The sequence below is a fragment of the Aquarana catesbeiana genome, linkage group LG02 (genome assembly GCF_042186555.1).
Source record: "Aquarana catesbeiana isolate 2022-GZ linkage group LG02, ASM4218655v1, whole genome shotgun sequence".
Taxonomy (NCBI): domain Eukaryota; kingdom Metazoa; phylum Chordata; class Amphibia; order Anura; family Ranidae; genus Aquarana; species Aquarana catesbeiana.
In genome coordinates this window covers 122,656,363-122,678,740 of record NC_133325.1, presented here as the reverse complement: position 1 = coordinate 122,678,740, position 22,378 = coordinate 122,656,363, and the positions used below count along the sequence as shown (strand labels likewise).

The following is a 22,378-nucleotide window of genomic DNA, read 5'->3' as shown; positions in this document are numbered from 1 at the left end:
AATCCTATATTTGTAGCATATTTTAGTCCCGACTCTAGCACTTTCAATTCATTGATGCTGAAAATTTCACCAGAGATTGAAGATGCCCTCGCCTATTGGTCTCTCTTTCTTTTTGTTCTTCCTTCCTCCTCTTTTACCTCTGGAGTGTCTCTTTGTACTCCATGCTGCCACTGGGGTGTCTTGCTTTGTTGCCATTGCGGGGCACCCTGGTGTTTCTGGTGGGTATCCTGATGATAATTGGGCCAGGTCTGGTTCTGATAATAGCCACCCTTCCTCCCTCCCCAGTACGCTGGCTATCCTCTGCTGTAATCCCAACTACCCCTTCTGGGTGGATCCCCATGTACTCTCCTGTGAAAACTCCTATTGGGCTGGTTGCCTCTATAAAGTTCATTATATGGTTGTAAGGGTTGGAACCGGTTATGGGTGGGTACACCATAACTCATGTTCCTATCATAGTGCTCATATTGATTCCTTTCTTCAATGGGATATGGGTACAGTGGGGGTCTAGGTGAACCTCTACCCCTATCGGTCTGGGCTGAATACTAGGGTTACCCATCATGACAGCTGTTGAATAAGATTTACCCCTCATAATAGGTGTTGAATAGGAGTTAGGTTCTACCCTCTCATGTCTTTCAGGCGAAGAGTCAGCAGACTGGACCAGAGCCAATTCCCCTGATCCTGCCATTTGTAAACAACATGCTCTCTGTAGTCCTTCAGATCTCTCTGATACTTTTTTACCTTTTTATGTTTAGTATCCCTATCTAATTTTTCTAAGCATTTCTGAACCTGAGGGTACTTTTCTTTATATTCAGGGGTGTTCTTGAAATGTAATAATGCCTCTCTTAACTCTGTGATTTTTATTCTGTAATTTTTGTAATTTAATTTTCCTTCTAGAAATGATCAGGTCCAATAGTGTTTGTTCACTTAAATTAAAAAACCATACCATTCACTCTCCAGTTCTGGATCTGAAAGTACATAATTAGGACCAAGATCCCACCGGAGATGTCTGGAAGTCATTTTACTTTTACCATATTGTTCCAAGATGGCTATGTCCCACCATACACGGATTTTCTTATCCATCACATTTTTTAAAGCTTTAAAATTTTGATTTAAATATGCCCCAAATTTTGCGCCGTGGAGAAAACATCATTCAAGTCAGTAGGTCTGTTACTTATATAATCAAAAATATCCATTGCTGTGGGTAATAATCTCCTCTCAGGTGATAATAAATGTGAATAGGGGAGTAACTGTGTTATTCCCTACCTGCGCAAAGGTGTGTGAAAAAATGTAATTATATATTTAGGAGCTGCTCATTGTGAGGTTAATACCTATGAAGTGAAAATTTGGTGATGAACCACGCCCATAGGGTATATTATACAATAGTGCAAAGTGCAATAATGTGAACCCAGTGGGTAATAACAGTACTGTTATTAACTGTCATTACCGTAATAACAGTATTGCTAAACAATTATAAAGTGCAAAATGAATGAGCATAGAAATGACCACCCAATATTCATGTGGATACCAAAAATTGTGCAATGTCCAAAGAATAAGTGTATAAACAAAAGTCCAAAAATTAATCAAATGGTTCCAGTAGTGCAGTGATCTCATGCATCCCAATAAACAAGTGATTGTAAATCTTCCTCCACCAACACCGGTCCCTTAATATACTTACCAGATATACACGACCGCCATTACAGAAGTCATATACAACATTAGGGTGCAAGATGTTCCCATGGTCCTTCACAGTACCCGGCAATGAAGCCTCCAATCGGTCTTCAAAAGAAGGGACCAAATCTCCAGACAACAGGATCAAAGAGTGAAAAAGGAACAGTCTCCCATGGTGAAGTACGTTGTTGTTTTATTAAAGTGAAGCACAAAAAACAAACAAGTGTACAAAGTTAAAAGAACAAGTGGACGCGGGGACGCCATTGTGCGCTCCATCTGCGTTCCACTGTGGGCGGAAGTGAAGTGTCATGCTCGACCACATCCAACGTGTTTCGTCAGCATTTCTGATGTCATCAGGGGTAACATGACCGGACACATCACCTCCAATGGTTATATACTGCCGTCCATTAAAGGATCTCCTTTTTTATAGCGCCAACAGTTTGCGCAGTGCTTAACAAAATGAAGGCAGACATTACAGTTACATTACAATTTGGCACAAGAGGAATCAGAGGGCTCTGCTCGTTAGAGCTTACAATCTAAAAAGGAAGGGTCAGTTGATACAAAAGGTAAGATACTTCATAGGTATTAACCTCACAACGAGCACCCCCTAACTATATCATTTTAATTTTTCACACACCTTTGCGCAGGTAGGGAATAACAGTTACTCCCCTATTCACACTAAACTGATGAATGAATACGTTTTTTAACTTTTTTTTTTGGAAATGTTTTATAGCAGAAAGTAAAAATATTTTTTTTATTTTTTCATAATTGTTGCTCCTTTTTTTGTTTATAGCGCAAAAAAATAAAAAACGCAGATATGCTTAAATACCACCAAAAGAAAGCTCTGTGGGGGGGGGGGGATCAATTTTTTTGAGTACAGCGTCACACGACCACGCAATTTGTCAGTTAAAGCGACGCAGTGCCGCATACCTCACAACTTTTTGAGATGGGAATGAGGGACACCTATCAGAAAAAGTATGCAGGCATAGGACACATCCCTTGCCACACCCCCTTAAAGGGGAATTGTACAAAAAAACAAGATTGGTTAAACCCACAAGGGCTTTTTTTTTTTTTACCACTAATATTCCTTTATATTGGCTTTTGGAATTTACAAATGCAGCAATTTAGAAATCAGATGAAAGGTTTAGAGCTGGGAAACACTTTATTGAAAGATAAAAAGTGCATTTTATATACATAGATGAGACCAAAATGAGGGACAAATGAGGAGGAATGAGGGACATTGCTCCAAATCAGGGACAGTCCCTCGAAATCAGGGACAGTTGGGAGCTATGGGGCCGTATCGCAAAAAATGGCCTGGTCAGGAAGGGGGTAAGTTCTTCCGGGGCTGAAGTGGTAAAAGGAGGGCGATTCTTTTCTATACCCACTGTATATTGTGCTCCAGTCTGAATCCACCCGGAAAAAAAATGACAGAAGTCTGTGTGAGAGGGGCCTAAACTTTCCTAGGACATGCGCTGTCCGTTGCTGAGAATGAGGCCTACCTTCCTATTAGAGTTGCCACCTCATCCCTTTAAACCCGAACACATATTAATTACACAGGTTCTGAGGCTAATTTGATGCGGATAAGTGAGTTTAATTACCACCTTAATCTGCCTCAGAACCTGTGTAATTAACATGTGTTCGGTTTTAAAGGGATGAGGTGGCAACTCTACTTCCTATGTGCAGTGAATATGAGTGCAATGCACTTGGTGTTATAGAGAGTGTACAGTACAGAGAGACACAGGGAGCCCCAATGTAAACACACAGCATGTGTGTGTGACACAGCACTGTTCATAACGCAGCAATGCTGAAACTTTATCCAATCACACGTTGTCTGTACTGTTTTTTATTTCTCAGTAATAACCACAATCACTCCTAAGCGCCACTGCACAGTCTTCCGTCAACAGCATGACTCGGCGCTCACTGACGTCATCAGAGCGCGCTTATCTCGGTGCTTCCGGTGCGCTGTTCACGCACGGAGAAAAACTATGGCTACTACCGGGTTCTCGTTCGGGGGTTCTTCAACCACAACTCTCAACCCGGCAACTGGGACAGCCACGCCGTTTTCCTTCGGAACAAATCCGGCTGCGAGGTGAGAAGGGAGAGGAGAGACGTGCGGGCCGTACAGCGCTCGTTGTGAAGAGAACCTCTCACCAGGGAGCTTTATAGGAGATGTCAGCTGACACGAGGGCAGTGAGTGGTTGTTGTGTCCCGGCCTCCTCCTCCTATTGGATGTGTTCAGCCGTCATCCTCATCCTCTGGTTATTGATGGCCTGGCTGCTCACCATGGGGGAGACACATAGAAGGCTGGCTGTACACAAGGACTAGGGGGACCTGAGGAGAGAGCTCCGGGGTGGGCTGTTCTGTCCTGCGGGTTGGATTATATCTAAAGTGGTAGACATAGCTCCTAACTGTCCCTGATTTGGAGCAATGTCCCTCATTCCTCCTCATTTGTCCCTCATTTTGGTCTGATCCGTATAGATGTATAAAAAATCCACGTTTTATCTATGAAAAAGTGTTTTCCACCACTAAACCTTTCATCTGTTTTCTAAATTGCTGCATTTGTAATTTCCAAAAGCCAATATAAAGGAATATTAGTGGTTAAAAAAAAGCACTTGTGGGTTTAACCAATCTTGTTTTTTTTGTACAATTCTCCTTTAAGGGGGCGTGGCAGGGGTGTGTCCTATGCCTGCATACTTTTGCTGATAGGTGTCCCTCATTCCCATCTCAAAGTTGGGAGGTATGGGTAGATGTGGCTGCTTTAGTCGTCCTCGTCCTTCTCCTCAGAACCTGTGTGTCTCATATGTGTTCGGGTTTAAAGGGATGAGGTGGCAACCCGACAGCAGCATTGTCAGTCTGGGGTTTGTTACATGTACTGGCAGATTTACATACACTAACGCACTGAAGCCAAACTGCAGATCACACTTTATAATCAGTTGCAGCAAACAGATTTTCCTTGTGGGATAAAAGTTTTATGTGAATAAATAAAAGCCAAAAAAGGGGAAGATCTGCTTGTCTAACTCCTCCCTCCGGTGCCACATTTTGGCACCTTTCAGGGGGGGGTAGGTACCTGGTTTTGACTGCAGCGAACACTGCTGGAAGTTTGGTGGTCCTCCTTCCCCCGCAGCTGGCCCATTCACAGAGCACAGCACAGTAGGGAACCAGCTGTGAAGCCACAAGGCCCTCACTGCTGGATTCCCTTAGCGGAGATGGTGGTGGCAGCAGCAGCACCACCAGATAGCTGATTGAAAAATCAGCTCGGGTAAGGATACTGCTGGATTAGTGAACAGGTAAGTGTCCTAATACTAAAAGTCAGCAGCTACAGTATTTTTAGTTGTTGACTTTCAATTTTTTCTGAAGGAGCCTGGAGCTCCTCTTTAACCACTTGGAAGGATTGGAAGGATTTACCCCCTTAATGACCGGGCCATTTTTTTTGCCATACGGCACTTGCGTCACTTTAACCGACAATTGCGCGGTCATGCGACATTGTACCCAACATTGTACACAAATAGAGCTTTCTTTTGGTGGTATTTGATCAACTCTGCGGTTTATATTTTTAGCGCTATAAACAAAAAAAGCGACAATTTTGAAAAAAAGCAATATTTTTATGCTATAATATCCCAAATAATAATAATATAAAAAAAATCTTCCTCAGTTTAGGCCAATATGTATTCTACATGTTTTTGGTAAAAAAAAATTGCAATAAGCATATATTAATTGGTTTGCCCAAATGTTATAGTGTCTACAAAATAGGGGATAGATTTATGTCGGTGATCAGCGATATAGATATATATATATATATATATACTTTTTATTATTTTTTTTTTTTTTCGGGACTGCGACATTGCAGCGGACAAATCGGACACTTTTGGGACCAGTGACATTTATACAGCAATCAATGCTATAAAAATGCACTGATTACTGTATAAATGACACTGGCAAGGAAGGGGTTGACACTAGGGGGCGATCAGGGGGTTAAATGTGTTCCCTGGGGGGGAGTGGACTGACTGGAGGAGGAGAGAGATCGCTGTTCCTGATCACTAGGAATAGACTATCACTCTGTCAGAATGGGGATCTGTTTGTTTACATTGACAGATCCCCGTTCTGGCTCTCTGTGGAGCGGTCGCGAGTGGCTGGCAGACGTCACGGCCGCCAGTCACATGCATCGGCGCCGTGGGCGCGCACGCCCACTATCTATTGCACGAACCTACTTACAGCTACGGCTCTTCGTGCATTAGAGCCAACCTGCCGCAGTATAATGGCAGCTGGTTGGCAAGTGGTTAAAGTGGGAGTTAACTCCCATGCTTAATTTGTACCTATAGGTAAGCCCTACATGCACCATTTAGGAGATATTTTACTGTACATTCTGCCGGTCACACCAATGGCGCATGTGCTCTGACGTAACCACCACCCGGGCCTTTGCTTGAGAGTCCTGTGCCGTAAATGGTGGCGTGACATCATCACAGCTCCGGCCACTCATGCAGCCGGAGTCCACAATCCCGGAAGGAAGACGGGTGATAATGGAAGCCTTGTTAGCAGTGTCAGCGTGCCGCTAGAAGGCTTTGTTCTGAGGTAAGTGTCACATAATGTGGTAGTATGCGATGCATACCCTTGACTGGTTTGTAATTATATATTTTAAATATAACTTACCTGGTCCATGCAATGATCTTGTACAGAAAGCACCCTCTTCTTATAGCAGTCCCATGCCAGCGCTATCTTCTTCTACCTGCGTATGTGCTCTCAAGCTTGGCTGTGTTCGTCCGTAGACACGCTTGTACCCTCCTCACAGGAGTTTGACTGACAGCAGTTGGAGCCTATGACTCTTTTGCCCTCACTTTCTCCTGTAAAAACAGGAAGTGGAGGGAGGGGAGTTGAGCTGGAGATAGCGCTTGGGTTAGGACAGGAAGTGGAGCATTTTTACCCTAAATTTGTTCAGAGTAGTTTGCAGTCTACCTAAAGGCCTTCTACAGAGAAACAACTAGAAAGGTCAGAAATAAATAGGTGAATGGGAACAAATAACACACCTATAATGTAGTGAGGGTTTCCCAAATCTGACTGTAAAAGTAGAATCACATTTTAATTTAAAGTAATTGGAAAGGTAAAAGGATTTTTAACCTTAATGCAGTCTCTGCGTTAGGGTAAAAAACCTTTAATGGTGGCTTGATCTTGGTCTAGCACTGTGCACTCTGCAGGAGATCTACTCCTCCCCTCTCCCGACTGATGGGCGTGGCTGAGAGCAGAGGAAGCCATTGGCTCTTGCTGCTGTCAGTCAAAAATCTGTAAACAGGGCTGAGCCGGACTAAGTGTCTGAATAGGCGTAAACAGCCCGGGATGCAATCGAGCCTGCACAAGTGCCCCCATAGGCAGTGGCTTCCTGTGGGGACACTCGATGGGGGGGGGGCAGAAGTGCTGGTGGGGACCCTAGAAGAGCCCATTGCACAGAGCAAGCAAGTATGACATGTATGTTTTTGTTTTCTTTTTTTTAATTTCAAGCTTTACAATCACTTTAAAATGTATTTATTTTTTTGAAAAAAAAAAAGGCATCTCTGGCTCCAGTGTGGAGATCAGCACCGATGCCCTCATGATGGTATCAGTGGGGACTGCCTAGCCTGAGTGTGAGGTAATAAGATCTCTGCAGTGTCACCTGACTGGCCTAGAGACACCAGTAAAGATGATTATTTATACACTGGAGGGCTGGTGGAGGGGGGAGGGGGGTTGGCATGAAGCCTTGAGTTGCGCATTTAATTTTTTTTTTACTGACCACTGCCTGTGCTGGAAGTTCGATTCAAGCATACAATTCTGTTTTGGTAAAATAAGACTTTTAGCATTGTTTATAACAAACTCTCCTGTTGCTGGTTTGAGATCATGTCCTCATGTCCTTGGACTCTGCCTTGTATTTGAAAATACGGCTCTCCTGAATTATTATTATTATTATTACAGGTACATGTATAGCGCCATCAATTTACACAGCGCTTTACATATATATTGTACATTCACATCAGTCCTTTTAAGGAGCTTACACTTTAAGATCGCTAACTCGCATTCATTCATACATACACCTACTAGGGCCAGTTTAGACCGGATCCAATGAACCTACCAGCACGTCTTTGGAGTGTGGGAGGAAACCCACACAGGCACAAGGAGAATATGCAAACTCCAGGCAGGTAGTGTCATGGTTGGGATTTGAACCATTGCCCCCAGTGGTACTAGGCGGAAGTGCTAACCACTTAGCCACTGTGCTGCACATAGTGAGGTCTTGCACACATTACAAATTTCATCTAGGTTTGTTCCTCTGAATGTGTGCAGAATGAATTACAGCTCCTAGATTCTGCAATACGCAACTCTCGGAAGTCTGTAATTGAACATTATTGAATGTTGCACTTAAAGTGGAGTTCCACCCAAAAAAAAAAATTAATTAATGTGCATAAAAAAAAAAAAAAAAAAAATTGGAGCATATGCCTGTTGCTAGGGGGTCCCTCATAATCTGCCTCCTTCAGTGCCTGGGCTCCTGATGTCACTTCCCTCACTCCCGCTGACGGTGGTCAGCGGGAGTGACGCGTGTCTCTGCGTTGGTAGACTGTGGTGGAACTGATAAATTTACCGGCATCGGTTGAAGTAATAATGGCACCAGTCTGACCACATCGGTTGAAATGGTGTCCTATAATTAGTGTTCAGTGGGCACCTAGCTCTTATCCCGCATTGGTTATCTCAATGATGGCATGGCTGGGAATATACTGGCACCATTAGGGGGGGAAAAAGATAATTCTGCCCAAAGGTGCCTGGGTAATGGAACGGTCTACGTTCTGGTGCCTGCATCTGCTGCCACTCTGCACAGCGGCTCCCCTGGGGTGTAATGAGAGAGCCAATTGCAGGTCCTTCTCACTGCATTGGCCAATGTATGATGACGCTATAGAGTGTCACTGGAGTCACAGCTCTGAGGCAGTTAACATCACCTCTGAGATGGTGGCTCCCAGCAGTAGGCTCTGGGATTTTTGGTGTTTACACATGGGAGGCTTTTACAGGTAAATAACAAGCACAAAATATGTTAAACGCACATATAATCTTATGGGAAGATTGTTATAGAAATTGATAATCTGGTGACAGGGTCTCTTTAAAGTATACCTAAAGTCAAAACTTCCTGTCTTGCTGCTTTAACACAGTACTAGTACTATATGTTGCTGCGTAACTGATGCTACATACAGTTTATACAGCGCTCAATCATTGCAGATAATAGTCCATTTACACCAACTTGATCCAAACAAACTATATTAAAGGACAGAAAGCTGGAGTTCTGCTTTAAAGGCTAACTCAACCTTCGACTGTTACATCTTACACCCATATTTAGGGGGTAATATGATGCAAATTAGACTGACATAGATGAACTGGACAAGTCTGCAAAAGCCTGCCATGGCATCCGTGATCCACTGATTGTGGTTACAGTGCCTTGAAAAAGTATTCATAGCCCTTGAAATGTTCCACATTTTGTCATGTTACAACCAAAAAACGCAATCGTATTTTATTGGGATTGTATGTGTTATACCAACACAAAGTGGCACATAATTGTGAAGTGGAAGTTTTTTTTTTTTTTTTTTTACAAATATCTGAAAAGTGTGGCATACATTTGTATTCATCCCCCTTTACTCTGGTACCCCTAACTAAAATGTAGTGGAACCATTTGTCTTCAGAAGTCACCTAATTAGTAAATAGAGTCCACCTGTGTGTAATTTTAATCTCAGTATAAATATGGCTGTTCTGTGAAGCCCTCAAAGGTTTGTTAGAGAAGCTTAGTGAACAAACCGCATCATGAAGGCCAAGGAACACACCAGACAGGTCAGAGATAAAGTTGTGGAGAAGTTTAAAGCGGGGTTAGGTTCTAAAAAGAATAAAAAAAATATCTCCAAGCTTTGAACATCTCACAGAGCACTGTTCAAGCCATCATCCGACAGTGGAAAGAGTACGGGACAACTGCAAACCTACCAAGACATGGCCTTCCACCTAAACTGACAGGCCAGGCAAGGAGAGCATTAATCAGAGAAACAACCAAGAGGCCCATGGTAACTCTGGAGGAGCTGCAGAGATCCACAGCTTAGGTGTGAGAATCTGTCCACAGGACAACTATTAGTCGTGCACTCCACAAATCTGGCCTTTATGGAAGAGTGGAAAAAAGCCATTGTTAAAAGAAATCCATATGACGTCCCATTTGCAGTTTGCAAGAATCCATGTGGGGGGGATACATACAGCAAACATGTGGAAGAAGGTGCTCTGGTCAGATGAGACCAAAATTGAACTTTTTGGCCTAAAAGCAAAATACTATGTGTGGCAGGAAACAAACACTGCACATCACCCTGAATAAACCATCCCCACCGTGAAACACGGTGGTGGCAGCATTATGTTGTGGGGATGCTTTTCTTCAGCAGGGACAGGGAAGCTGGTTAGAGTTGATGGAAAGGACAACAACCATAAAAAATACAGCCAGAGCTACAATGGAATGGTTTAGATCAAAGCATATTTAAGTGTTAGAATGGCCCAGTCAAAGTCCAGACCTAAATCCAATTGAGAATCTGTGGCAAGACTTGAAAATTGCTGTTCAGACGCTCTCCATCCAATCTGACAGAGCTTGAGCTATTTTGTAAAGAAGAATGGGCAAAATTTTCACTCACCTAGATGTGTAAAGCTGGTAGAGACATCCTCAAAAAGTTTTGCAGGTGTAATTGCAGCGTAGGTGGTTTTACAAAGTATTGACTCTGAATACAAATGCACGCCACACTTTTTTTCACATATTTATTTGTAAAAAATGTTAAATCATTTTCCTTCCACTCCACAATTATGTGCCACTTTGTGTTGGTCTATCACATAAAATCCCAATAAAATGCATTTGTTTTTGGTTGTAAAATGTGGAATATTTCAAGGGGTATGAATACTTTTTCAAGGCACTGTACAGGCTGCTTTTCAGAAGGTCAGAAATGACAGTCTAAATTTTATTTTATGACCGGTTTGTTGTAATTTTGACTTTGTAGAAGGCCTGGACCTTGGCTGAGACTAGGTCTTTGCAACTTGCAGTCTAACAGAGATCGCTACATCCAAATGTAGTAATCTGGTGTGAGCCGTGCATTTGGAACCCTCTTGATTGTGCATTTGATTTCTTTTTTATTTATTTTTTTTGTATAATTTTGTTTCCTTTAGCAATACTGGTGCAACACCCTTTGGAAGTTTTGGGACCTCCGCAACAACATCATCTACATCAGGAACTGGAACCATGTTTGGAGCCAAACCAACCACAGGATTCACTTTGGGATTGCAGAATACAGGTATATGCATTTGATGTTGTTAGGATTATTCTTCTCCTGTGATCAGTCAAACTCCAGATGTATTGAAAAGCAGACAATTTATTTCAGATGTGTCACACAAAAGGATGATGCTTACAAGTCGAAAGATGCAGTAAGAATCATACAAAGGGATGTACAGCCCCCTTCCTAATACTTACAATAATACAGCTATAACGCTTCTATTGGTTAAGGAAACACTGATAAGGTGTCTGGTACAAAATGGTACGTACTTTATTGGCTAATCAGTGTTTCCTGTACACTTTGTTCTACCATATATGGCAAAGCTTGTTAGACAAAGAAAAAAGTTAATTCAAATGTGCTTAGAAGCCATCTTAAAAATCAGTCTCGGGGGTTTTTCTTTTTTTTTAATAGTCGCACAATAAACATTTAAAACTTTTCTAACAGATATTCCTGTCACTCTGCAGAGCAGAGGAATACTCACGGGTGTTCACGCATCGTTTCATTGCTGGAAAAGGGAGAAGCACAGTGTCTTGCATGTTTAAATGCATGTGGCTACTGAGCTTAGAAAAGAGCCTTGACATAAGACTGGTTAGTAGAAATGGATGAGTGAGGAGAGGAGGACTTCACAAGCACTGGTATTTTTTCCTGAGATCAAAGCTAGAGGACTGAAGAAGGTGGCTTTTTAGTCTGACCCAAATGTGAGTGTTTTAGATAATCAAACCGTTTTGATCCATTTTGAAAAGCTTTTTTGTACTATTATATGTGATTTTTTTTTTTTTTTTTTTCTAATAAGAATATATGGTTTACCACACTTTGGATTGTAATAGATACAAATTCTGAAATAAGTGTTGTATTTAGAGAAATAGGACAAATTAAAAGGGCTCTTAACTGTGAGACCTTTTCGGGGAGATGGAAATGCTAGCTCCCTGGTTATGTTGAGCCCTCTGGCTTCAATGCTTTTTACATAATTGGCACAGGGCAAGTATGCAGGTGGGGAATTCAGATGCTTATTTCATTTTGGCTTATACCAAAATGTTGTGTTCTTTTCTATATATAAAAAAAAAAAAAATTTCATCCGGATGGCCACACTCCTACAGTGATTTCTTGGTTAAAAACTATACAGCAAAAGATGAAATCAACAGCTTTTGACGTGTTTCACACCATAACTACTGGTGCTTACTCATAGCTGACTCTTTAGGCAATAGGCAGGAATTTATATGCACATGTCAATACAATTTTTACGGAGTAAACGAGGTGGGCTTGAATAATTGAAGAGTTGGTGACTTGGTGGATACTCGCCACACATGGAACCTCAGCTCTGTTTAAATCAATATCAGATCTGTTGATGGCTGCTGTTTTCATCTTTTGCTGTATGGTTTTTAACCAATAAAGAAATTGTTGTTAGAGTGCGGCCATCCGGACTGAATTCTTTTCTATATGCTACTTTGCATACTGAGCCAGCACCATGATTTGAGGAGGAGAAGATTTTTTTTGCAACCCAGACACTTGGAGCGGGTTCTTTTCCCTGTTTTGTTTCTTTTATGTTAGAAGTCACATAGACTGTTTTTATATTCTAGCTCCTGCAACATCTGGCTTCAGTTTAAATTTTGGCAAACCTGCTGGATCAGCTACACCTTTCTCTCTGACTACCACTACTACCTCATCCACAGGCCTTTCATTGCCCTCTTCATTGACATCTACCCCAGCAACAGGTAAGTGACATTTCTATTTCATTTTACAGCTTTTTGGAGCGTTGATCAACACTAATGAGCACATTGGAGAGAATTAATAAACCTTCCCGCACTATTTTAGTGATGGCGGAAACCACATTAAAGAGTATCTTCAGTCACCCCCCCCAAAAAGTTGTCAGCCGCTACAAATACTGTATCTGCTGACTTTTAATGATCAAAGGACACTTGCCTATCCAGGGCTGTCCTTCTTGACCAGTCTTCAGGTTCCCGGCTTCACCATGTCTAGTGTGGGAAGCCGGCCGTGACTCCTTGCAGTATCACAGCCGGCTTCCCTCTGCGCATGCATGTGTCGCGCTGCGTGTTGTGAATGGACCCGCAGCCTCCTTGGACCTGTGACATGTCCCAAAAAACTGCAGGCAAAGGAAGGCAGGCAAACTTCTGCTTAGATTACCTAAAAAAACAAAACAAAAAAAAAATTGTATCCGAGAGTAATAGAGGAGGGTGGAAGGAGGTTGAAAAAGCTGAACTTTTCATTTTGGGTGTAATTCTGCTTTAACAAAGCAGCTAGACTTGTTTCAGTTGATGGGAAGTTGCAGAAGCATTAAGATTTCACAGGCTTAGTGGAATGTAGTGCAGCTCATAGTAGGTGTACTGCATGCTGTATTGAATTTGAGTAGAAAGACACAAACAGCCTTCACTTCTCTGGGAAGGCTTTCCAATGGATTATAGAGTGTGTTTGGGAATTATAGCCCATTCAGCCAAAAGGGCATTAGTGAGACCAAGTACTAATGTTGGAGAAGAAGGTGTCTGGCCCACAATAAACATCCCAGTCCTTCAAAAAGTTGTTCAGCAAGGTTGAGGTCAGGTAGGTGTTCAGGTTAAGTTCCCTTTTACAGCAAAATTGTAAAACCTTTTCTTTATGAAGCTGGCAATATGCACAGGGCACAGTCATGATGGAACAGTAAAGGGCTTCCCCAAACTATTGCCAAATGGTTGTTCACAACAACTCCATTAGAGGAGTATTACCAAATTTTTGGCATTTTACAATACAAATCAAAATGTGATAGCAAGGACTAAAAGAAATTTCAGGCCATTATTGAATTTTGATCGTGTGTGGGTATATGTGTGTGTGTGTTAGAACATTTTGTGAATACACAATACTGACACTGTCGCTTGTAGCCAGGAAACTTAGGTTTATTTTAATACAGTTCCACCATTCTGTAACTAATACATATGTATTTAAAGATAAAGGTGTCTGCTTTCCTTAAAACTTTGACTTTTAAAGTCGCTAACTAGTTACCATATTCTGAATAGCAAATTACCGTTGTAGACAGACTTGTGTGAGATTGTTGTGATTCTGAGTAATGATGATGATCTTTTCTTCTAGGCACAGGGTTTTCGTTGAATTTGAACAGTGGTACAACAGCTACAACTACAGCAAACCCTGGCCTGACACTCGGTCTTTCTGGGTCACTTTTTCAAAACACCAATCCAGCCACATCAGGTAGCTATTGCACTATGCTGTTTACCTGTCTACTGATTGCGCATGCAATGCTTTCCAGGCTGCTGTGGGAAAAAATAATAAATGCACTCTCTTTGCAGAAATATGTGCATTTATTTTTTTTTTTTTCCCTAAAAGGTAAAAATATGTGTCTGGATCCTCTAAAGTTACATGAGCTGTATGTGGTTTTTTGTTTTTTTTTTTTTTTTTTTTTTTTTTTTTTTTTTGCTAGTGGCAATACCATTGGCATTTGTTACATACATACTTCATATGAGAGAAGTATTGTGAATTTTTATTTTCTTTTGAACTCTAATGCAGACACAGGGAGGCTCTGCCTGAGTAGTAATGCTTTTGGGTTTATTCTCCTCCCCTCCGTCCCAGATTGTACCAATAGGTAGCTAAAATCTGGATTTATTGGCTCTCCCATGGAGCTGTGTGTACTGTGCATTTAGATTATTAAGGGGGTCACTTCAGCAATAGTCCTTTCAAAATATCAGCTTCTTAACCTCCTCTACATTCAGCAAAGGTCCAATGTTCTTCTCTAGTTCATTTTAAGTCTGCACTTCATCTCACACTTGATATTTATCATATCTCAGGTCTTGGACAGAACCCATTGGGTCTAACAGCACCAGCAACACAGGCTACTTCAAATGATGGTCTTGGTGGCATAGATTTCAGCAGTTCGTCGGATAAAAAAAGTATGTTCTTTCTATCTTTTTAACTTGGGTCCTTCTCCAGAGGTAATCTTGTCTTTCACAAAAATATGCAACTGTTGGGTTTCATTATAAGTATACTAAGCAAAAGCTTAAAATGGTTCTAAAGGCAATTTTTGTATTTTATTTATAAAATAAAAAAATGCTATACATACCTGCTCTGTGCAACAATATTGCAAAAAGTGGTCCCGTGGCTGTTCTTTGGCGGTCCCGCCCCCCCCTTCTTATTACGCGTGTCATCATAGCAAGCTGTGTGCATTGGGGTCACCCATACCATAGTTGCCAACATTGTAAAAAAAATTTTAGAGACACTTTTTTGGCTGTAGGCGGAGTCTTATCACATCTACAAACACATGCCCCGCCCCCTAATTATTTAGGGGGCGGGGCATGTGTTTGTAGACGTGACATAGCAAAAAAGAAAAATGTCGTGCGCTGTGGCTTATGTGAGCATGGTTAAAATGGGGGTGTGGTTATAGTCTGAGATGATGAATTAGAGATGGAGAAAGAAAGGGGAAAAGAGGGAGGGAGAAAGGAGGAGGGAAGGAAAGAAAGAGTGATGGAGGGACAGCAGGCCCAGATCCTACACAACAATAGAAATGTGTATTCCAGAGATTAACAAATCAGCAGATAAAGATACTCCAAACACCTGGTGTTAGCGCTTCAATCATCCCAACACCATGGTTGTTGTGATGTCAATCATTATTACTATTATTACATGGTAATATAGCATGAAATCATTTAACTCGCCATAATCCAGAATCGGTGGGACCCCTGAGCGTGTTGCCTGCCACCAGATGCCATCGGGTGCCACCAGCAGAGTCTGTCTTTACATCAGGTGCCCCCAGAAGCAGAGGCCCTCCTTACAGATCTGTGTCCCTGGCAGCGGAGCTCCTCCTTTACATCTGGTGTCCCCGGCAGCGGAGCCCTCCTTTACATCTGGTGTCCCCGGCAGCGGAGCCCTCCTTTACATCTGGTGTCCCCGGCACCGGAGCCATCCTGGGAAATTAATCGGGATGAGGCAGGGCGGTGTACGGAGGTGAGCAGGTTGCAGGGCGGTGTACGGAGGTGAGCAGGTTGCAGGGCGGTGTACGGAGGTGAGCAGGTTGCAGGGCGGTTTACATCAGCAGTGTTTACATGTGTGCCAGTGCCACTGGGATCTTTGCTCTCTATAGAGCAACACCACAGCCAGGTCAGGGTTTAGGAACAGTCTTTGGAGAGAAGGCAGCACATACCTGGTCCTGCTGGCCAGCCGAGTTCCATCCGCGGGCTGTAAATACAGCCTTTTACCGCTCCTAGCAGCTCCTACCCCACAGCATCCCCAACATGCAGGCAGCATGGCATAGGGCGGGATCAGAGCAGCAGTGAAGCTTACGGTCCCATCCGCTCATTCCTCACTGGAGAAGCACGGCGGTTCGCTGCCTGTCTCCCTGAGTCCCACAGCGGCAGCTTGTTGCATGTGCCGAGATGATCCGCCTATTAGCATAGCGTCATGACACGCTGTGTGTCATGACGCTATGCTAATGGGCGGATCATCTCAGCTGGCCATGCCCCCCACTGACCAATCTGCAGTATTTCCTGGAGGAGGTGGGGGGATGACAGAGCGGCCCGGGGGCCGGGACAAATGCCAGGACAATCAAAAATTGGGACATAGGTTGGATTTTCGGGATTGTCCCAGCAAATTCGGGACTATTGGCAAGTATGCCCATACGGGCCCATAGACTTAGACCAGCTCAGGCACACCCCTCACTTCCTCCTCAAGTGATTTGACGGACAACAGCAGGAGCCAATAACTCCCTCTGCCCTTAGTATAGCGTCTAAGAGCAGGAAGAGGGGACAGAAGACCCGCAGCCATGCACAGTTCTCAGTGATGAATAGTGAATTTTGTTCCAAAGTATTTCAAAGTTTTGTTTGTTTTTTTTTAATATTTGATTTTGAAACGAGTCAGCTTTACTGGATAAAAACTACATACACTTTTAGAAGGAAAAAATTTCCTCCTGCTCCTAATTTTCTCATCGCTGCTATTGAAAACAAATGTCGAATCGACCCCACAAATGATCAGAAAATCAAACAAATGTTTGTAAAACAAAATATGTTTAATTAAATGCTGCTGGTGTTTAGCCAGCTTTAACATGTGGGTAGTACAAGCTATGATCCAGACTTGAGCAGATATCAAGGCCTCATGTGTAGTCTTGGTTTAGGATCCCAGGGGCTTCACAGGGATAGAAGGAACAGTGCAGTACCGAACACAAATATCTTGCACTATCATTTTATTTGTATTTTTAACTTTTTTTTTACAGGTCTTTACATAGACAGGGCCACACAAAATGGCCCGCATGCAGACCGTGGGTCTTGTGTTTGACACACGTGCTCTACAACATAGCATTTTTGGTAAGCTGCTACCCAAGAGTTTATTACTTTTAAAGGGATGCAGACCCTAGAACATTTCTAATCATAACACTGAAAGTGCTTCCTCTCCAAACCCCCCAACCCTCTGGTGCCACATTTGCCACCTTTCAGGAGACCTGGCTGCGGCGAGGTCCCATGAAAGTTCGGCCGCCTCCTCCTGCTGCCAGGCCATTCACAAAGCCCAGCACTTCGTGCATGCGCAGTAGGGAACTGGCTGTGAAGCCGCAGGGCTTCACTGCCATTTTCCCATAAAGGCAATGCCGATGGAAACATTGACTGGGGTGTCGACATCGCTGGATTCTAGGACAGGTAAGTGTCCGAATATTTGGAAGTCAGAAGCTACAGTATTTGTGGGGGGCTGGACCTCCTCTTGAACTAATTATAATGAATACTGCTAAAATCCCAGACAGACTTGTTGGGTTTTTTTTTTTTTTTTTTTGTTCTTTTAAATGAATTTCCAGAGAATAAAAATAATTGACCCTTTAGTGCTCCTCTGCTTTGCAAGAGTTTACAGCTTGTTTTGCCTAGGGGATGATGAATAACGTAATATACTTGCCTTAATCCTCCCTTCCCTGGCAGCCGGGCGTTTTACTGCGCTGTTGAATGTCCTGGGTGGTGAGTGGGCCTTTGGCAACCTTGTGTAAAATGCAAAATGAGATCTAAAGTCTGCCATACCAGCACTGCTGTTTAAAATTTGTAATTTGTGATCTGCTAATTTTTGTTTTTCTTTCAGGTGATAAAACTGGAACCAGACCTGAGTAAGTTATTTTCACGTTTTGTTGAGTGAAGAGAGTCAATCTGTTTTATGAGCTACAAAATCAATGTTGCAGACTAGAGTGGTAACCGTACTGTCCATTCAAAAGGCCACTGATGAATTGTTTTAAAGCGCTGCGCAAACTGTTGGTGCTACATAAATCCTGTAAAACAATAATTTGCATGTGTATGCTATTTTGTTGTTGTTGATGATAATATTATTATTATTATTATTATTACAGTGAGGGGGAAAAAGTATTTGATCCCCTGCTTTGTATGTTTGACCACTGACAAAGAAATGATCAGTCTATAATGGTAGGTTTATTTTAACAGTGAGAGACAGAATAACCACAAAAAAATCCTGGAAAATGCTGCTCATGGGCACTGATTAGGCTGCACTGACTGGCAGCATTGGTGGGCACTGTTGATCAGTGCCCTGATTATCATTGTAGATGTCCGCTGTGTGGATTGCTGCTTATCGGCACCCCCGCTGCTGCATCCATTGACAGGCAGTGGGACTTGGCCCGGCTCCCCTGTCACTGGTTTTGATTGACAGCACTGGGAGCTAATGGCTTCCTGTGCCCCAGCAAAGCCAGTAAAACCTGCAAGTGAGGGGAGAGAAGGTCTATAGACGTGCACATTTTTTACCTTGATGCTGCAAGGAATGCATTAAGGTAAAAAAAAAATGTTTAGGCTTTAGAACCATTTTAAATGATTTGTACACAACTTGCTTGTAGAACAAACTGATTCAGTTTCTGCCTCCTTGGGCTAGTTAAACTTAGTCTGACACTGTCCTTTAGCCTATTTGAAATCTAGCTTCATAAATCAAAATTAAAGAAATGATAAAATATAATTTATTCAAGACTCTTAACATCACTGTGGGCAAAAAAGTAGGTGGTTTCAAATCGGTCAATGAACTGTCTACCTTTTTCGTTCAATACTATTCATTTCTTTAAAGTGATTGTAAAGGCAGAAGGTTTTTTTTTTTTTTTTATCTTAATGCATTAAGATAAAAAGCCTTCTTCTGTGTGCAGCAGCCTCCCTACCACTTACCTGAGATCTCTCTAGATTCAGCGATGTTGCAGGAGTGTCTCGGCTGCCCGGGACTCCCCTCCTTATTGGCTGAGACAGTAGTGTGGTGCCATTGGCTCCCACTGCTGTCTGTCAACCAATGAGAGAGGGGGCCGGGCCACGGCTCTGTCTCTGAATGAACACACGGAGCTGTGTCTCGGCTCGGGTGCCCCTATAGCAAGCTGCTTGCTGTGGGGGCAATCGATAGGAGGGAGGGATCAGGAGCAGCAAAGAGGCACCCAAGAAGAGGAGAATCTGGGCTGCTCTGTGCAAATTCACTGCACAGAGCAGGTAAGTGTAACAGCATTTTTATTATTTTATCTTAAAACCACTAGACATTACTATCACTTTAAGCCCCCAGCACGATAGCTCAGACTGAGAATACCTTTTGTCATGTATGCTTGCTTGTCTGGTGATTTACACCTCCTGCATCCACAATAACATCAGTGAGGTGAAAATGTGAAGCACAAAACCAAATTCATGATTGTCAGTTTGAATTTTCAGTGCTGGAAAGTAAAGCTGCACAATTAATCGTTAAAAAAATCGTGATCTCGATTCACCCCCTCTGACAATCTGTCCTGCTGAGTTTGCCGATTCTTTCATATAAACAAGTGGAGGGATTATTTGCTCACTCAGCTGTCAAAAGAAACCATCCAGGCAGTCTGCCAAGTTTAGAACTAGAAACATTGTAACTAACTTCCTTCTTATATTAAAGGGATAAACTTCTCTGTGTAAGGCCCCTTTCACACTTATACGACTTCAAAGTCGCGCGATTTTACTGCGATTTCGCGGCTGCTATTTTGCTGCGATTTTGCCGCGATTTGGGAGCAGTACGACTTTGCCACAACTTTGGCATTAGCCATTCTCAGCTTGTGCTTACAAAGTAGTGCTGAAATCGTGTCTATATTATTCAGGTACGATTTGCATGCTACTTGAGGGTTTAACATTGAGGTCTATGGAGTACAACTCGCATGGAAGTTGGACCAAAGTAGTGCAGGGACTACTTTGAAGTCTGCACGACTTAAAGTCGTGCCAATATGAATGGTAGTCATTGAAAATCATGGAGAATGACTTGTAATACGATTTTGCAGTACAAAATCATGGGACAAGTTGTATAAGTGTGAAAGGGGCCTAAACAAATAACAGCAATCTGCCAAGTTTTAAACAACGTATAAATGCAGGAAGTTTAACCACTTAAAGTCTAAATCTTTTTCTGACACTTCTTAAAGTGGGGTTCCACCCAAAAAAACAAAAATACCTGAAAAATTCTAAAAAAAAAAAACAAAAAAAATTTGGATAATTTTTTTTTTTTTTTTTTTTTTACTTACCTCTAAATGCCTGTTGCTAGGTGGTCCCTCGTAGTCTGCCTCTTCCTTTGCCTGGGCTGGTGACATCACTTCCCCCTCAGCACAGGAAGGGCTCGGCTCTGCTCCTTCCCTCCTGTCAATCATCTGGGACCCATTACAGGTCCCAGGTGATTGAGCGGCCAATCACGGCACGCGGCGCCGCTCGCGCATGCGCAGTGGGTGCCAGGCTGTGAAACCACAGCCCGGCGCCCACAGTTGAAATGCTGGCGCCGACGAGTGGAGGGGGGGGACAAGCGGGGCTTCGAACCCCCGCATCGCTGGACCCAGGGACAGGTAAGTGTCCAATTAAAAGTCAGCAGCTGCAGTATTTGTAGCTGCTGACTTTTAATTTTTTTTTTTTTTTTTTTTTTTAATGGACTCCCTGGGTGGAACTCCTCTTTAAATTAAAATCAATATTTTTTGCTGAATTACTTGGAACCCCCAAACATTATGTGTGTATGTGTGTGTGTATGTGTATATATATATATATATATATATATATATATATATATATATATATAAAAAATACACTTCAATAAAAGAAAAAACAAAACAGTAAAGTTATCACAATTTTTTTTTGTTTTTATGTGAAAGATAATGTTACGCCGCGAGAATCGTGAGAGAATCGCGATCTATCCTCTAAGCAAAAAAAAATCGTGATTCTCATTTTAGCCCGAATCGTGCAACTCTACTGGAAAGAGCAGACACAGCAGTGGTGTGTTGACCAAAATCCCTGATAATACTTTTTTATATTTGGTATTTGTTTCCTGCAGAGACAGCAAAGCGCTTAAGGATGAAAATCTACCTCAATTAATCTGCCAAGATGTAGAGAATTTCCAGTAAGTATAACTAAACTTTTGTGTGTGAATTTTTAGTAAGTTTCACTTTTTATTTCTGTATAGCAGAAATCATTATCTTTTCTCTTTTACTTGACTCAGTCCGACTGTCTGGTTTGCTATAAATGTTAGCATCCAGGTTAATGAACATATTGCAATTTAGTGCTGGGTTTCAATGTTAGAAGAGGTTTTGATAAAATTGGTTGTGAACTTGTGAAGTGTAGTTTCAGTGCATGGACAATTGTTAGCCTGATTCTATAAAGTACAATGACAACATCCAAAGTACACCAACCAATCAGATTTTACTATTACGGGTGGAACATGTAAAGGTGAACTTCTCTTTTAAAGACTAACATGGGTACCTAAACTTCTGCACTATTATCTTCATCCACTTGTTAGGCCAGATCAGGTCCACCTAAAGATTGAACATTTTGCTTTAACAGGTTTTTAATGCATACAAATGTAGCTATTAAACCTGTATCCACAATAACTGGTATTTACCACCATTAATAAAGTTAATGAGTAGTGTTCATGCTCTATGATCTTTTGTCTTTCTTGGATTATTGGTAAATATAGCTACCTGACGAGATTTTACTGGGCCGATCCAGGGCATCCTCCTTTCTATTTCACCTGAAATTGGTGGGTTACATCACAGCATAATTCAGTCACTACCTCTTCTGAAGAAGTGTATAATTCCATACAAGGAAAAAGGAACACTTTTTGATCATCATACATTATGTGCTCCTTTCCAGTTCTGTGGGTAACAGGGTGTTGCTATTGTAATGAGCACTATGTTGAGTTTTACGTTTTTGCCTTCCTATGCAGAAAGTTTGTGAAGGAGCAGAAACAGGTGCAAGAAGAGATCAGCAGAATGTCTTCTAAAGCCATGATGAAAGTAGAGGAAGACATCAAAGCCTTGAAGCAACTTTTATCAGTTGCCTCCAGTGGCCTTCAGAGAAATACTCTGGCTATTGACAAACTGAAAATTGAAACCGCTCAGGTACGTTGTACTATATCATTGCAGGGTGCTTTTCCAAGATTTCAACAAGTTTAAAGTGCTTGTAAAGCCTTAAATGTACCCAGTGAAGTGACTGGCCTCAGGAAATGTA

The 22,378-nt window shown here is 42.2% G+C and overlaps 1 protein-coding gene across 7 annotated transcripts in view; it reads left to right on the top strand.

The window, feature by feature from the left end:
- Window positions 1-3,575: 3,575 nt before the first annotated feature.
- NUP58 (nucleoporin 58) overlaps window positions 3,576-22,378 on the top strand; it is a 67,850-nt gene continuing 49,047 nt past the window's right edge. For 5 of the 7 annotated variants that reach the window (XM_073613418.1, XM_073613417.1, XM_073613416.1 and 2 more), the window contains exons 1-8: window positions 3,576-3,757; window positions 10,849-10,973; window positions 12,530-12,664; window positions 14,031-14,147; window positions 14,741-14,842; window positions 17,997-18,021; window positions 21,207-21,272; window positions 22,095-22,269. In XM_073613418.1, the coding sequence (XP_073469519.1) occupies window positions 3,654-3,757; window positions 10,849-10,973; window positions 12,530-12,664; window positions 14,031-14,147; window positions 14,741-14,842; window positions 17,997-18,021; window positions 21,207-21,272; window positions 22,095-22,269 (849 nt within the window). In that variant the 5' untranslated portion in view covers window positions 3,576-3,653. The remainder of the gene's footprint in view (window positions 3,758-10,848; window positions 10,974-12,529; window positions 12,665-14,030; window positions 14,148-14,740; window positions 14,843-17,996; window positions 18,022-21,206; window positions 21,273-22,094; window positions 22,270-22,378) is intronic. The other 2 variants (XM_073613422.1, XM_073613421.1) reach the window with 1 other exon arrangement.